Source organism: Siniperca chuatsi, linkage group LG18 (assembly GCF_020085105.1).
Source record: "Siniperca chuatsi isolate FFG_IHB_CAS linkage group LG18, ASM2008510v1, whole genome shotgun sequence".
Classification (NCBI taxonomy): domain Eukaryota; kingdom Metazoa; phylum Chordata; class Actinopteri; order Centrarchiformes; family Sinipercidae; genus Siniperca; species Siniperca chuatsi.
In genome coordinates this window covers 16,946,363-16,959,687 of record NC_058059.1, presented here as the reverse complement: position 1 = coordinate 16,959,687, position 13,325 = coordinate 16,946,363, and the positions used below count along the sequence as shown (strand labels likewise).

Genomic DNA, 13,325 nt, shown 5'->3' with positions numbered 1-13,325 from the left:
GATGATACTGCTTCATTTTATCCATTCACAATAGTGACTGAGTAGTGACTTTTTTAAATTAAGGTTGCATCGTTTGTACTTCCAATCACCCAAACCCCCAAAACGTGCCACAAATTATAGTTTAAAACAAAAGTTTGTTTGATGTTGTGACAATAAAGAATTTTACAAGAACAAGACTAATTTAATACTAATGGCATCTTTTCTTCAGTGTTTTGATTCTTTTCACACATCATGCTCATCAGAAAGAATCAAAGCTTTGTAGTTCGCCATCAGCTCTTTCTTCTATCTTTTGAGGTGAAGTGTGCAGTTTGACTTATGAATGGACAACGATCAGCTGGCATGTCTGACGTCATTCATGTGCCTTTCATGCTGATGTCAATTAGCATGGCAGATTTTAGGCTCGGGTGGTGTTTTATGGAATCTTCTTTATAGCTGTCCAAAATTGTTGATTCTTACAACTAATATTGTTGATAATATTGATTTGCAGATCAGTAGGAAATATCCATGTATAGGAAGACAATTGTGGCCGTTGGCTCCATAAAAACATTACTGAGTTTTACAAAAGAAAGAAGTTAGGAAGAAAGGTCCAGTTCTTTAAGAAATATCCTGACATTTCGCTTATTTTTCTTATGTGGCAAAATGTTTATTATTGATACTTTTCACCTTTATTTATTATTGATAATTCAGTTCATTTGTAAGCTGTATTTTCTTATTGTTGATCTATATTCTTTTGGTCAAACTTTGACACAGACAGACCTATCACCTTTAAAGACAAATAGATTGTCCCAATTCCATCTTTGTTAAATATTTATGACGATTCTATTTATTCATATTTAATTATCCCTAAACATATTAAACAGAACGTAATAACAGGCGAAATAGACATATGCCGGTCATTTGGCTACTGTAACAAGATGATATAGCAAAAAGATAGTCAATAAAAATAATTTAATTAATAAATTAAAATGCAACATGGATTGAACACGATGTTTTTTTTCTGCATTAGAGCTGTGTCCAATATTGACTTTAACTTTCCGACAGGCTCCTAACAGGTCAGGACCTGCGCTACAGAAAGTGATTTCTGATTAACTCCCTTGTTACTTACCCATTAATCACAGCGCAGTTGTGCAGCTCGTAATCTCCTTAACTAATATTATTGTCAGGGCTTCTTATCAAAGGGATCTCTAATATACAAAACAACAACAACAATCAGTGGGCTTTTACAGTTTTCACACCTCGGCCACTACAAAGACCAATTGGTTTCGATACACAACGACCGTGTCACATTAAAGTCTTTGAGCGCTCCCGTGGATCACACACGCCCTTCGGCCATCTGCGGCTTGACAGATCTCGTCAAAGGACGCCAGGAGGGAGGTAATTATAAATCCCAGTCTCAGCATCTCACCTGGAGCATTTGGAATCTACCTGTGGAAGAGACAACTCCACACCTGGGAATTATGGCAGTGGATTTCTCTCTTGCGTTTCTTCTTCTTCTTCTTCTGGTGGACTTGCTTCTGGGTCTCGCCGCGCAGCCCTTTCCTGGGATGCACCCTGACGCACTGCTCCGTGGGATGAACGGCGGCTCCAGACGCACCGTGCATCGGCAACAGGCCAGCAGGCTGCCCCTCTACATGATGCAGCTCTACCGGACCATGCTGACCGAGGACCGGGCTAGGACTCCGGCTGCCAGCGTGAGCCACAGCGGGACCGAGGACAACCCCGGTCTGCACGACTCCGACTCTGTGGTCAGCCTTGTCGCTAAGAGTGAGTATTCAACACCAGAAAAAAAAAGACATTATTTTCAATGGAGTTTGGTATTATAACGTGGATGTGCAGTTTTTTTCCTATAATGGCATGCAGTGCACATGGGCTATATGTTATTCTATGTAAAACATTGGGGAGTACTCCATGTCTTAAATGATTTTACACTGAAAAAAGCAGCATGTAAAAATTATAGAAAATATACACACCTTAAGAGAATGCATTGAAGGCCGCAGCACATCCCTTTAGCAACATGTAAAGCATTGTGTTCCTTAGGTTTCCTTTGACACTACAAAATGTGGATGTTGATTTATTTCACTCACCTTAATTTAATCATTTGTCTAATCAGACTTTGATTAATGTATTTTAGCACTAATGCAACTCCCAATTGAGGAAAAAAAACTGTGAAGTGTGTAAGAGCTGCAATATTCACATGCTTGAGAAATTGGTCTTGCTGGCAAATATTTTTGTAAGCCCATGTGTTAGCTTTCTCTTATACAAGTCATACATAATGCTAACCAATTTTCTTTACTCTTATCAGGCTGCCAGCAGATTGGCAAGAGGTGGTCCGTCACATTTGACATGTCCTCCATGTCTGCAAGCGACAACGTCCAACTGGCTGAACTTCGCATCCGCCTGCCTGCCTTCACAGAGTCTTCCCGAGCCTCAGTGGACATCTACCTCTCTCACAGGGACCGGTGCTTTGGCATGCACTGCCCAGAGAACAGGCTGTTCCTGGGCCGCCTGAGAGCTCATCCCAGTTCGATGGTCTCCCCCTCCTCCTGGAAGGTGTTCAACATAACGGAGATGCTCAGCCGCTGGCTGCAGCAGGAGCACTCCACGCAGAGGACGGAGGAGGATGAGGCTGAGGTGAAGGAGGAAGAGCAGGAGCAGGAGGGAGTCCAGCACCCTACAGCTGACCGAGTCATGATGGTGGTCTTCTCGAGGCAGACCCCAAACGACCAGAGAATGCCAACACTCATCCGCACAGCAGAGCAGTCCAAGTACGTCAGCCTGGACAGGGAGCGAGTGATGGCTGGCTCTGGTTCCAAGACGAGGAGCCGCAGGGCCAAGAGACACCACCAGACCCAGCAGCAGAGACAGAGAGTGGCTGGAGCTGCTCCTGCCAGCAAGCCCACAGAGGAGGAGAAGAAGGGTACTCTCTGCAGGAAGGTGGACATGTGGGTGGACTTTGAGAAGCTCGGGTGGAGCGAATGGATTGTCTATCCCAAACGGTACAACGCCTATCGCTGTGAGGGGAGCTGTCCTACACCAGTAGATGAGACCTTCACCCCAACCAACCACGCATACATGCAGGTAAGACTGAATTTTGTCACCAAGACAAACTGCTTTACTTTTATTGTACAGTATTTGCTGCAACAGGATATACCTATTTATAATACACTTATACCCTATTTGAAGAGATGTGCTCTAATCAGTTTTTTTCCCCCTCTTTCTCTCTCCAGAGCCTGCTGAAACTTCACCACCCAGACAAGGTGCCATGTGTGTCCTGTGTGCCAACACGCCTGGCACCGCTTTCCATGTTGTACTACGAGAACGAGGAGATGGTCATGAGGCATCATGAGAACATGGTGGTGGAGGAGTGCGGCTGCCACTGAGCAAAAGATCTGAAAACCTTTTGGTTAAAGGCCAAGTAGACTGGAGCCACAGGCCCCGAAGAGTCTACAGCAACATAACTGAGCTACTCAGGGGCACAAAGTGGATGGATGTCCACAGGCACTTTACAGACATGTCCGATTTGACACTGGGACACAGGCTGCTGCTGCGATGCAAATTGTTGGTACTATTTGTAGATTAGGTGACCTAAGTTGTGTCTTTGATTGCAAGTGAATGAGCTGCAATTCAAGTTTATAAGGATTGATTATGGTAAGGGATCGATTCAATCAGGATGAAACAAGGTCAAGACAAAAGCACAATATGGTCACTGACTGAAGCACTATATAAGATTCACAAAGTACACAAGAGTCTTATGTACAAACTGTTCTTTTTATGCTTGAATACTGAATTTTTTTAATGCCGTTGAAATGACGAAAGTAGATGTCAGAATGGTGTAAGCGCTTTAACTTTATTGAGATGTTTGGGTCACATTGACCTATTTGTATGTTTGCTATGTAGCTAATACAATAAATTATTTCTTTTCTTGAACAAAGTGTTTGATGGTTTTTATTACAGTATTTATACAAGAGTTTAAATTAAGCTGCTCATTTCCTTGAACTTTTTAAGGTTAAAAAAAGATTTGTGTCATTACCTAGGCAATGTTAATGCCAGCCGCTTCCACGAGCTTTTCTACCGGACCTTCAAACAGGCACCGGAACAGTCTGCTCCAGTTCCCCTCAACTCTACAGGGTGTTTTAGCATCTTTCAGCTCACTGTTTCGGTTTTACGACCCCTAACTTTACTGTTACAGTTCACTCACTTTGGCTTCCAGCAAAAAAGCTTTAAAAACCCACAACACTAAGCTACCTACCCACCGCCAAACAGCAGACTGACAAAGTTAGCTAGCTGGTGAACATAGTGGAGCATATAGCAGCTAAACAGCCAGATATTTTTCACAGGAGTTTGTTAAGACCAAAACAGAGTTATAAAGATAGTGAATATTGGACTTACATTCATCAGATGGCCAGAAAAATGACTCCAAATGAATGCTAAACTTGCTCTGCATCTGATGGATGTGTATGTAAGCAACTGTTTGCTGTCAAATTCGCCATATCGACTTAAAAGGTGTTAACATGTCAGTGTTGTGTTTACAGTTTGTTTCTGCTGCCCCCAAGTGGCACAATCAACTATTGCAGATGTATAAACATCAGATTTCCCAAAATATTGGCAGTTCTAAGACTGTTCCTTTACACAATATAGCTCAATAATTTCAGTATTTTTTTTATTTGTACAACACTGAATATTTTAAAGATGTGTTTAAAGTCATCAAATGAGTCAAGTCACATCAAATATTTATTAATGGTTTAATTTTAAAAAGACTTTGACTTACTTGTCAAATATGTCAAGTCATACAAAGTCAAGTGCCATCAAAGTAAAGAAACAATTTTATGCATCAGTTAGTGTTGTTTCATAAGAGTACAACATTTTAACACATATTAAGCATTACAAAAATAGCAAAACATCTTGTTTTCAGAACAAATCTGAAAGTGGATTACATTTAGTAAGACTAGGTTTCACATTTCAATTGATTTTTTTTATCCCAGTAAACAAAAAAGCAATGACAATGTTGGGAATCACTTTTATCCTTGTAGCTGACTCTCTTCAGATGTCCATTTCAAACTGGGGATCTTCTAGGAAAGAAAAGACCGTGCCGTTGAGTAGAGGGAAGTTTTACAGAAAGGATACATGAAGGATTGCAGCTCATCTCTCGTTCACATTTTGAATATATTTCAATACATTTACCTGCACTCTCCTCTGTATGCAGGTTGGTATTGCTGGGAGTCTGTTCAGGCTGGTTTGTGTTGCTGGAGGAGTTGGGTTTGAGCGGCCTGGTGACTCCTGGGATGTCAGGCAGGTTGGGAGGCGTACGAGTCAGAGGAGACGTCCGACACTGCAGGAGGAACTTCCTGTCGTAGATGATTTTGGTACCTGCAGGCGACGACAGCAAAGGAAACCAAAGTTACCTACTGTCAATATTTTGCCATCCCAAACACACAACAAACAGTAAGCTTAAATTTCAAGTGATCAATATTTGCAGCAGCTGTGTTACTTTCATGGAATACTGAACTTTTTGTTTTGGCTACCCTACCGCAGCAGATAACCCTGATAACCGCTTGTGTCAGTTTTACTTAAAAATGAAATAACATCAATTAAAATAAAATTCATCTGCTAACCTTAACATTTAACACTTGTAACTCGTTGAAATGTTGAAAATAAAATAAAAAGCTAACATCCACATTAAAGACTTGTAACTAGATAAAAAAAAGAAAGAAGGATAAAATAAAACAAACCAAAACAAAATAAAATTCAGCAGCTAACATCAACATTAAACACTGGTTAAAAATGATAAAAAATAAAAATAATAAATGTTTACTTTAATAAAATCAAACTAAACTCAACAGCTAACCTCAACACAAAACACTTGTAACTAGTTGAAAGGGACAATAAATAAATAATACACACATATATGTACCACCTCCAAGGTATTCTAGAGATCTACTTTTTTTTTTTCAAACATGCCCATGACCAATGACCTATTTTTTTGTCATCCATATCAGTGACGCTGACACACCTTCACTGACCCAATTCTGCTTTATCTGTGGAAATCTGTCCCACCTGGTGATGTTACAGAACACGGTATCAGTTATAATGCACATGTGCACTCTGCGTCACCGTTCTCACAGCCGCAGAGGGAAAACATTTTCTGCTTTAGTTTTATCAACACACTGGAGATTTCACAAGGTCCCCAGCTTACAGATGTTTGAGTAACATACTGAATAAATGGGCCAAACAGCTCAGCGTGTTGATGAGAGCGAGACTGACTTTTAGTCATTGTAGTCGGTTGTTGCTGGTGCTGAGAAACATTTCCAGGGTTGACTGCCATGGTGAAAAAATATCTAAAACATTTTGACCAGTACGGCTCACACAATGACAAAACTACTTTCATTTTGGTGGCATTGGCCAATTTACTGACACAATATAACTAGGTTGTGAAGCATGAATGAAATGTTTTGGGTGAGTTACTACCTTTTGCAGACATGCAAAAGAGTTGTGACGTCCCATGAAACAGTTGTGACAATTGCACTTACAGTTTAGAAAATGTTAAGACTGTTTCAAAGAGATGAGCCCAAGCAATTGAGAAAAACTGTAATATAACCAGACCTAGTGGAGCCCACATCCAGTAAACATGTTGCTGCAGCTCAACAACAGCCTGCTATAATAACAAGACTATAAATAGGGTATGACTGAGTGCGGGCCTATATTTGAGCATATAGTCATTGATTGTGTAAGTAATCTACAGCTACAGGCTAATTACACTGAATTCATAAGTCCGCTGTTCATAACTGACCAATGAATGTTTATTCACATAAAACTTTTGGACACAAGTACAGAGTCTCTGATTCTGTAATCAACAGATCCATCATCTTCAGGAGTCTTCAAAGAAAGAAGGTCATCAGACACACATGAAATGATATTGAAATGTGAATTGTTAATCAAGTCTGTACACTTCAGACTTCCGCATTAGCATAAATGAAGAAATCAATCTACATGAAGCAACTGTGGAGAAGATCAAATTAATGCATTAACATTTTAGCACTACACTCATTCCATTGGGCTATTAATCAATGCAGGGAGACATGCTTCAGATTGGCTGTCTGTACACAGAGGTGACAGGGCTGTGCAATTTGCACACTGCAGGATTTGGGTGCAGAGGGCTCCTCTAATAAGTTTACTTTGACTCTGTTACCTTGTGGTCTTTAGCCTTCACCAGCACCAACACTGTCAAACATTAACAGGACAACATAACAGAACTGTTGACAAAACCTATAGGCTGGCTGTCAAAAGTGTTTCCTTTACCATGAACTGTTTTCATGCCACAATAAATTAAATGATGTTTTAACTGACGGTACCTATTCACTTTGTCTCCGTAGTGTCACAATATCAAAATCTAAGGTTTAATCTTTTTAAATTTACAACCCATCCATGTGATGGGGTGGACCAGCACCTGAGGAAAAATATTCTGGGTCATAATAACTTACCTCCACTACACCGCCTGTCTCCAGATGAACATGGTATTCTTCCCATGCACGTCTCCCATCTTCTAATTTACCTGAAAGTGTCCCTTTAAATCCCTCCCCCCCTAAGATTTAAGGTTTGTTGAATCTTTTCTTATTTCCCCTCCCTGACTCCAGATAAGACCAACTACTTGGTTACCTCCTGGCGTAGTGCTGAACAGAGTCCCTCCGGGAGTCGTGGAGTAGTCCTGGGGCATGTGAGCAGAATCGTGGATGGTGATCCGCCTGACGGCCGGGATATCCCGGCTGCTGGTGGTCTGACCTCCCGCTGACATTTCTCACAACACTGGGTCGACTGTTTGTGCAACTCAAAACACCACAGGCGGGGAAAGTTGCGTCAAGTGAGTGTGGCGTACAGTGTGGACGTTATAAAGCTACAGTCAGATCACGGAAAAGTTACCTTGCGTCTCCACGTGGTCCGAGCACTTCCAAAACAACCCAGGAACCTCCTTCAAAACAACACGTGGAGCGAAGAGCTGTGATTGGCTGAAAACAGGGGGCGTCACAGCACTTGGAAGTTGTAGTTTTTCCTGATCCGGAGTCTGGTCTCTCAACTACAGCTAATATATTTAGCTTGAAACTAACTAGAAACTAGTGCAAACCTGAGTCATTAGTACAGAGCAGGTTAGCTGAACATGCAAAGCATTTGAGGTTTGTCTCATGAAAAAGGGTAAAACTTACATGACAAGTATACTATCAACATATACGGAACATAAAGTTCTAATAAATAAATATTTACTTGGGTTTAAATGGAGCAGTCCTATCAAGGAAATTCCTCTGGAAATCAACAACTGCTTATAAACTTAAGAAATATACAGTTCTTTCCAGGACACTTCCTAGGAAAATAATAGGATATTCTGGACCCGTGAAATAAAGCATTACTGAGAAGAGATAACACATGAGGTACACATACCACTTTAAACTTAATCTGAATACACAATAGTCCATGTAGGCATATTATAGCAAACATATACAAAACAGGCTGCACTAATTTCATTTTTTACAACAACACGACACAACATTTATGTCACATCTTTGTTTATTAATTCTTGTAAATGGTTTGAGCTGGTGTACAGGGTAAGATGATCTATACATATCTTCATGTCAGAATGATTCTGATTGAAAGGCTTGTATACATATTCACGTTTGTTTATCCTCTCTCCAGGACAAATACAAAAGAAAAGAAAACAAGTGGTCATAGCTACAAAGCCTCTACATTCCCCATGATGTGGGTGTTGGCCTAGTCTAGATAATGCTTAAAGAACATCCATAACAACTCTATGAGGGTGCATAGCATTCTAATTAAATATATTTTGTCATATATTTATACATATATTTTCATAAAAACATCTTTTTTTGTGCATGTGCGCAGTTGCATTCCTTAGGATAGAGTAATATGATATTGCGTTTACATTGTCATGTATCCATTCTAAAGGAGTATAGGTGATCTCTATTCTTTGCAACAGTTAAAATTTTACAATACTCTTTTTTTTAAAAACACATCGTCGTAGGTTACACGTCCTCTCAAGTCACAAGCCCGGTAAAAACGTTCTCTCTTCTTACCCCTGATCCAACAAGCACAAGCACACACACACACACACACACACACACACACATACATACACACACACACACACACACTTTACATACAACACAAACATGGTGGAGTTGAATTTATCATATTGCAGAGGCTCACTGACTAGTTTAATTCAAACTGCAAATCCAAATTTATGTTTCTACCTCTGAGTGGAGACAGAAGATTTCCATCAAAATATAACTACTTAATACATCATTTCACTCAGTGGCTAAGTGTACATTTCCTCTGGATTCAATATCTGGTCTTTAACTGTAAGCTAAACAAGGGGATAACGACTCCAAATTAAAGGTATAATCCTTAAAATCTTAGTCTTGGTTGATTTGGCGACAGCTGTGGTTACTGGTGGTAACAAGTGTGTTTTAATAATACAACTCCCAGAGTTGCATTTGAAATGACTTGTTATCAGCTATCACGCTTTGAGAGGCTACCAGGGCCATAGTCAGGATTTTAGAAATACGCCTATCTTCCCTAACAAAACCCTACCCTCTCATACATTTTTGAATATCTACCAAAGAAAAGGTTTTTCTTACATTTAGTTATTTGTGTAATTTCCAATTGTATGATCTCTAAATAAGTTTCAGAACTTTCACAACACACAGTTTTAATGGTAGCTCTGGCCTTGGTGGCAACTTGTGTATCTATTTAAAGAGAACCAAACAAACTGATAAGATTAAGCGGGAAAAAGGCAGTCAACTGTGTCATCTGACTCGGTAAAACTGATCAAATGTTGTCTCGCAAATTACTTGAGGTACGTCTATTTTTGTCTTCTGCATCACGTCCAGCACGTACAAGCATTGTCTCCTGTGAATCCTTTTTGCGTGGGTTCTATGCAAAGTCCCACAAGGGAAAGACGGACTCCGCCACTAAAAATGAAAACTACTACTGTATATATTGTAGAGAGGCAGTTTCCCATGCGTATACATTGAATGGCTGTTGCAAAGAAAATGCTATGAAGCGTGTCAAAACTGGGGTTTGACATGATGAAAATCTTAAGGATTATGAATTTAACATACGATTAAGTCATTTATTTTCTTTAAAATGCCTACATTCAACCTCTTTCTTGTGCTGATACAGTACAAGATGTTAAATAGAGACTAATACATTAACAGAAAGAGTGAGTCACTTCAGAGATTGAGGGAGTCACTGGCCTCCATCATCCAAAAGCTGTAAACCTCATCAATCCTGCAAGTTAAGCATTTAGACACAGTGTAAATAAAAAGAGAGGGGGTCTTGTTTGTTCTCTGGTGGGTGAATTCAAGGCTCAGAATTAAAGCCTTGATTACAGAATGGGTCAAAAAAGTTAACTCAAATAAAACACTGTAAGGACTGTGTTTTGTCTAGAAGCCCACAGGAAACTGCAAACAATGAAGGAAAATTTGTTTTACATTCATTAAATGAAACAGTCTTGTTCAACTTGGTGTACTTCTTTGTAGAGGGAGAAATGCTGCATGGTTCATTTCTGTTCATCACTCTTAAAAATGAATTAGGATAAACACAACCAACAGAGGCGTCCGTTGTCATTTTGCCTCTCCACGCAAATTTGCATGTACAGGGCAAAGAACTGAGTGGTTAGTGTCTTTTTTTGGTCTTAATTGAATCAAAGAGCTCCCCACCACACACACACACACACACAAAACACACTTACACTCAAACCATCCTGCTTCATACACCCCCCCCAAAAAAATCGCAATCGTCTTTGAGAGGAGGACTCAGAACTTAAAAACTGAAACATTTTGATTCTGACAGAGCAGAACTGAAAACCTGAGTGGAGTAACAGCGGAAAACATGTGATATGTAATAAACATGTGCTATATCGGATGAGGCTCTCATGTACATGGACTGGGCATGGAAAATATGTGCATTTGTGAGATGTGTAACTAATGTGTTCATTCATTCATTCAGTGTCTCACTCATTCAGGCTACAGTAGCATTTACAGTACTTAAATATTGTGTTTTGATTTCCAGGAAATGTGTGCTACTATGATATGACCCCTTCATAGTGCTGCCGTCAGGTTTCTGCATAAAGTAAGTGTTTCAGAGATGAAGAGAACAATAGGTGGTTTACAGTGGTGCCAGTGTATTTTTGAACATTGTGAAACACTAACAACTACAACTTCAATTACTAAGAAAAAGAAAATTAGGAGAAAATTAGAGTTAGGCGGTTTCCACCTTACGGCAGCAGCAGACTCTTTAACAGGTATCAGTGTATTAAGTTAACATATCCTGGTTTATATTTTGCTACGTTAAGTGCTGAAAAACAAACAAGCCCTCTCAGGCCTCCACAGTCCCACACTGCTACAGATGAGTCATCTGATCTTGCATCCGTGTATCCTCTCTGACTCATTCACATAAGGGTCGATGGAACCAGTCAGATGCAGCACAGCTGCCCAATGTCAAACCCGACTGCTGTCCGTCCAGATGGAGTTTCTGTCTTCACTGAGGAGTTCAGTCATTTACACCTTTCAGTTTCAAATCCTTAAGTTAAGTATTATTGCTGTAGCAAACTCCAAAAATGATCTGACACTCTGACCAGGCATTAATTATTCAATGACGTAATGTGTTTCGGATTATGTGTGTGTATACGCATGTATGTGTGGGTGTGCTTTTGTTCGTATATATGAATGTTTGTGTGTCTTCACAGTTCACGAGTCTGGGGTCAGTGTTAATAAGACAATCACAGTGCTACCTGTCTGTCCTCGCTGCACAGTTCCCATCACAATCATATGTTGTAGTAGCATCATGCTATTTTACACTTGCTACCATTTAACTAGAAATCCTCCAAATCACTACATCCTCACATGAATCAGATCCTCCATGATTTCTCCGCTTCATTCGCTTTGCTTCAATTGAATGAACCGGAATTTGACACTGAGGCCCTACAGTCGCTGCAAACAGATAAAGAAAGAGCACACACAAAGTTTTTAACATTAGATGGAGTAGCTATAGTTGCTGATAGAGAGGCCTGTGATTTTACTGCATATTGACTGAGGCTACTAATAAAGACTGTGAATCAAGATGATGTGTGCTACTGGGAGAAATGACGGAAGAAGGTAGAAAAGGTCACGAGGGAGGAAAGTGTCAATCTTTGTGTTTTAGAGCTGCTGCACAATGCAATCAAGCAACCAACCCCTTTCCAAAGAAAACATTCCCGTTGTCTGAAAAACACATTTTCCCTGGAAACATGAGGGGGTGAAAGAGCTTCAGCTCCCTACCAAGGTTAAACAATGCTTGAAACCAAGGTGGACCAAGGTGGTTCAGGAACGAATAACAAGAAAGAAGCTTCATCCACAAAGGAAAAGACGTTAACACACGCAGACAGGAACACTCACCAGCAGAGGAGCACAGCGGCTTTCTCCTTCCAGCACTGAGCAAGCCATGACATCACAGGGGCAGCGAGCCAATCATGAGGCAGGGCTCAGCGCCAAGCCATAAGCAAGAAACACATGCGGTAGAGAAGAATACACACACACATACGCACACATACACACACTGACACATGTCCACGTAGCATAGAGTGCATATATCACATTGAGAATAATAGGGGAAAGGGTCCAGTGAAAGAAACATTGGTAGGCTCAGCAGAGGCTTAGCTGTATACAGAACCATCCATTGAGGGACTTTTTTTTTTGGCTGTAGTTATTGGACTCAACTTGCTTGCCACTCCAGTTGGGGGGTTTAAGGTCCTTAAAATGGCCTGTGGCCCAAGTGTGGGCCAGCCCCGTACCTTGTACCCCTTCAGTTTGTAGATAATGACAGTTCAAAAGGTCAAAGGGCATGCACCAGCAGTCATCATGCGATTACAGTTCACAGGAAGCACTTTTTGTTGCTTTTTTTTCTTGGTTGTTTTACTGACATTTATGGTTTTTTTTGTAAAAAAAAGAAAAAAGAAAGAATCATCATGCCTTAGTCTAGTTGATATTTTTCTTTACAAATGTTATAAAACTACAAGTTGAACTCCTCTTTTTTCCCCTCTGTCTCTGTTTCTCTTGTATTTTGTGGTGCTCCATAGTCACACGTTGAGGATGATTCTGTGTTTGTCATTTTGTAGTTTGCACTTCTTAGTCTTTGTCTTACTCTTCCTCTTCTCACTTGCTCATTTTCCTCTGCGGTCTGGTTGTGTTTTTGTGGAGGATGGTTTGGCAGTGGCTTTCCGGTCCTAGAAAACAGAGAGAGACAGCATTAACACAGATTAAAACACAGGCTAAATTACTTGG

General features: G+C 40.4%; 3 protein-coding genes across 14 annotated transcripts in view; 1 reads left to right on the top strand and 2 right to left on the bottom strand.

The window, feature by feature from the left end:
- Positions 1-437: 437 nt before the first annotated feature.
- Positions 438-4,898, top strand: LOC122865455 (nodal homolog 2-A-like). The gene is made up of 3 exons (XM_044173899.1): positions 438-1,764; positions 2,303-3,078; positions 3,228-4,898. Exons 1-3 carry the CDS (start codon positions 1,458-1,460, stop codon positions 3,378-3,380), a joined length of 1,236 nt encoding a protein of 411 aa, XP_044029834.1. The 5' UTR covers positions 438-1,457; the 3' UTR covers positions 3,381-4,898.
- LOC122865456 (eukaryotic translation initiation factor 4E-binding protein 1-like) lies at positions 4,719-8,051 on the bottom strand. Of its 3 annotated transcripts, XM_044173902.1 has the most exons (4): positions 7,915-8,051; positions 7,654-7,821; positions 5,182-5,367; positions 4,719-5,069 (listed from the first exon to the last, which is right to left on the bottom strand). In XM_044173902.1, the coding sequence occupies exons 2-4, from the start codon at positions 7,787-7,789 to the stop codon at positions 5,041-5,043; spliced, it is 351 nt and encodes a 116-aa protein (XP_044029837.1). In that variant the 5' UTR covers positions 7,790-7,821; positions 7,915-8,051; the 3' UTR covers positions 4,719-5,040. The 3 variants fall into 3 exon arrangements, with proteins under 3 accessions (XP_044029837.1, XP_044029838.1, XP_044029835.1); XM_044173903.1 differs by having other exon boundaries at positions 4,719-5,066; positions 7,654-7,970; XM_044173900.1 differs by having other exon boundaries at positions 7,654-7,968.
- A 484-nt stretch (positions 8,052-8,535) lies between these two features.
- LOC122865454 (ankyrin-1-like) overlaps positions 8,536-13,325 on the bottom strand; it is a 79,854-nt gene continuing 75,064 nt past the window's right edge. For all 10 annotated transcript variants that reach the window (XM_044173888.1, XM_044173887.1, XM_044173890.1 and 7 more), the window contains one exon: positions 8,536-13,267. Coding sequence is in view for 2 of the 10 variants with exons in the window: in XM_044173889.1 (XP_044029824.1) it covers positions 13,205-13,267 (63 nt within the window). In the remaining 8 variants the exon portion in view is untranslated. The remainder of the gene's footprint in view (positions 13,268-13,325) is intronic.

Excerpts from the sequence above, each read along its gene's own strand:
- LOC122865455 (XM_044173899.1), top strand. The coding sequence starts at position 1,458 with ATGGCAGTGGATTTCTCTCTTGCGTTTCTTCTTCTTCTTCTTCTGGTG. Across the intron at positions 1,765-2,302 it reads GGTCAGCCTTGTCGCTAAGA|GCTGCCAGCAGATTGGCAAG; the intron begins GTGAGTATTCAA and ends TACTCTTATCAG. Across the intron at positions 3,079-3,227 it reads CCAACCACGCATACATGCAG|AGCCTGCTGAAACTTCACCA; the intron begins GTAAGACTGAAT and ends TTCTCTCTCCAG.
- LOC122865456 (XM_044173902.1), bottom strand. The coding sequence starts at position 7,789 with ATGTCAGCGGGAGGTCAGACCACCAGCAGCCGGGATATCCCGGCCGTC. Across the intron at positions 5,368-7,653 it reads GTTCAGCACTACGCCAGGAG|GTACCAAAATCATCTACGAC; the intron begins GTAACCAAGTAG and ends CGTCGCCTGCAG. Across the intron at positions 5,070-5,181 it reads GCATACAGAGGAGAGTGCAG|AAGATCCCCAGTTTGAAATG; the intron begins GTAAATGTATTG and ends TTTCTTTCCTAG.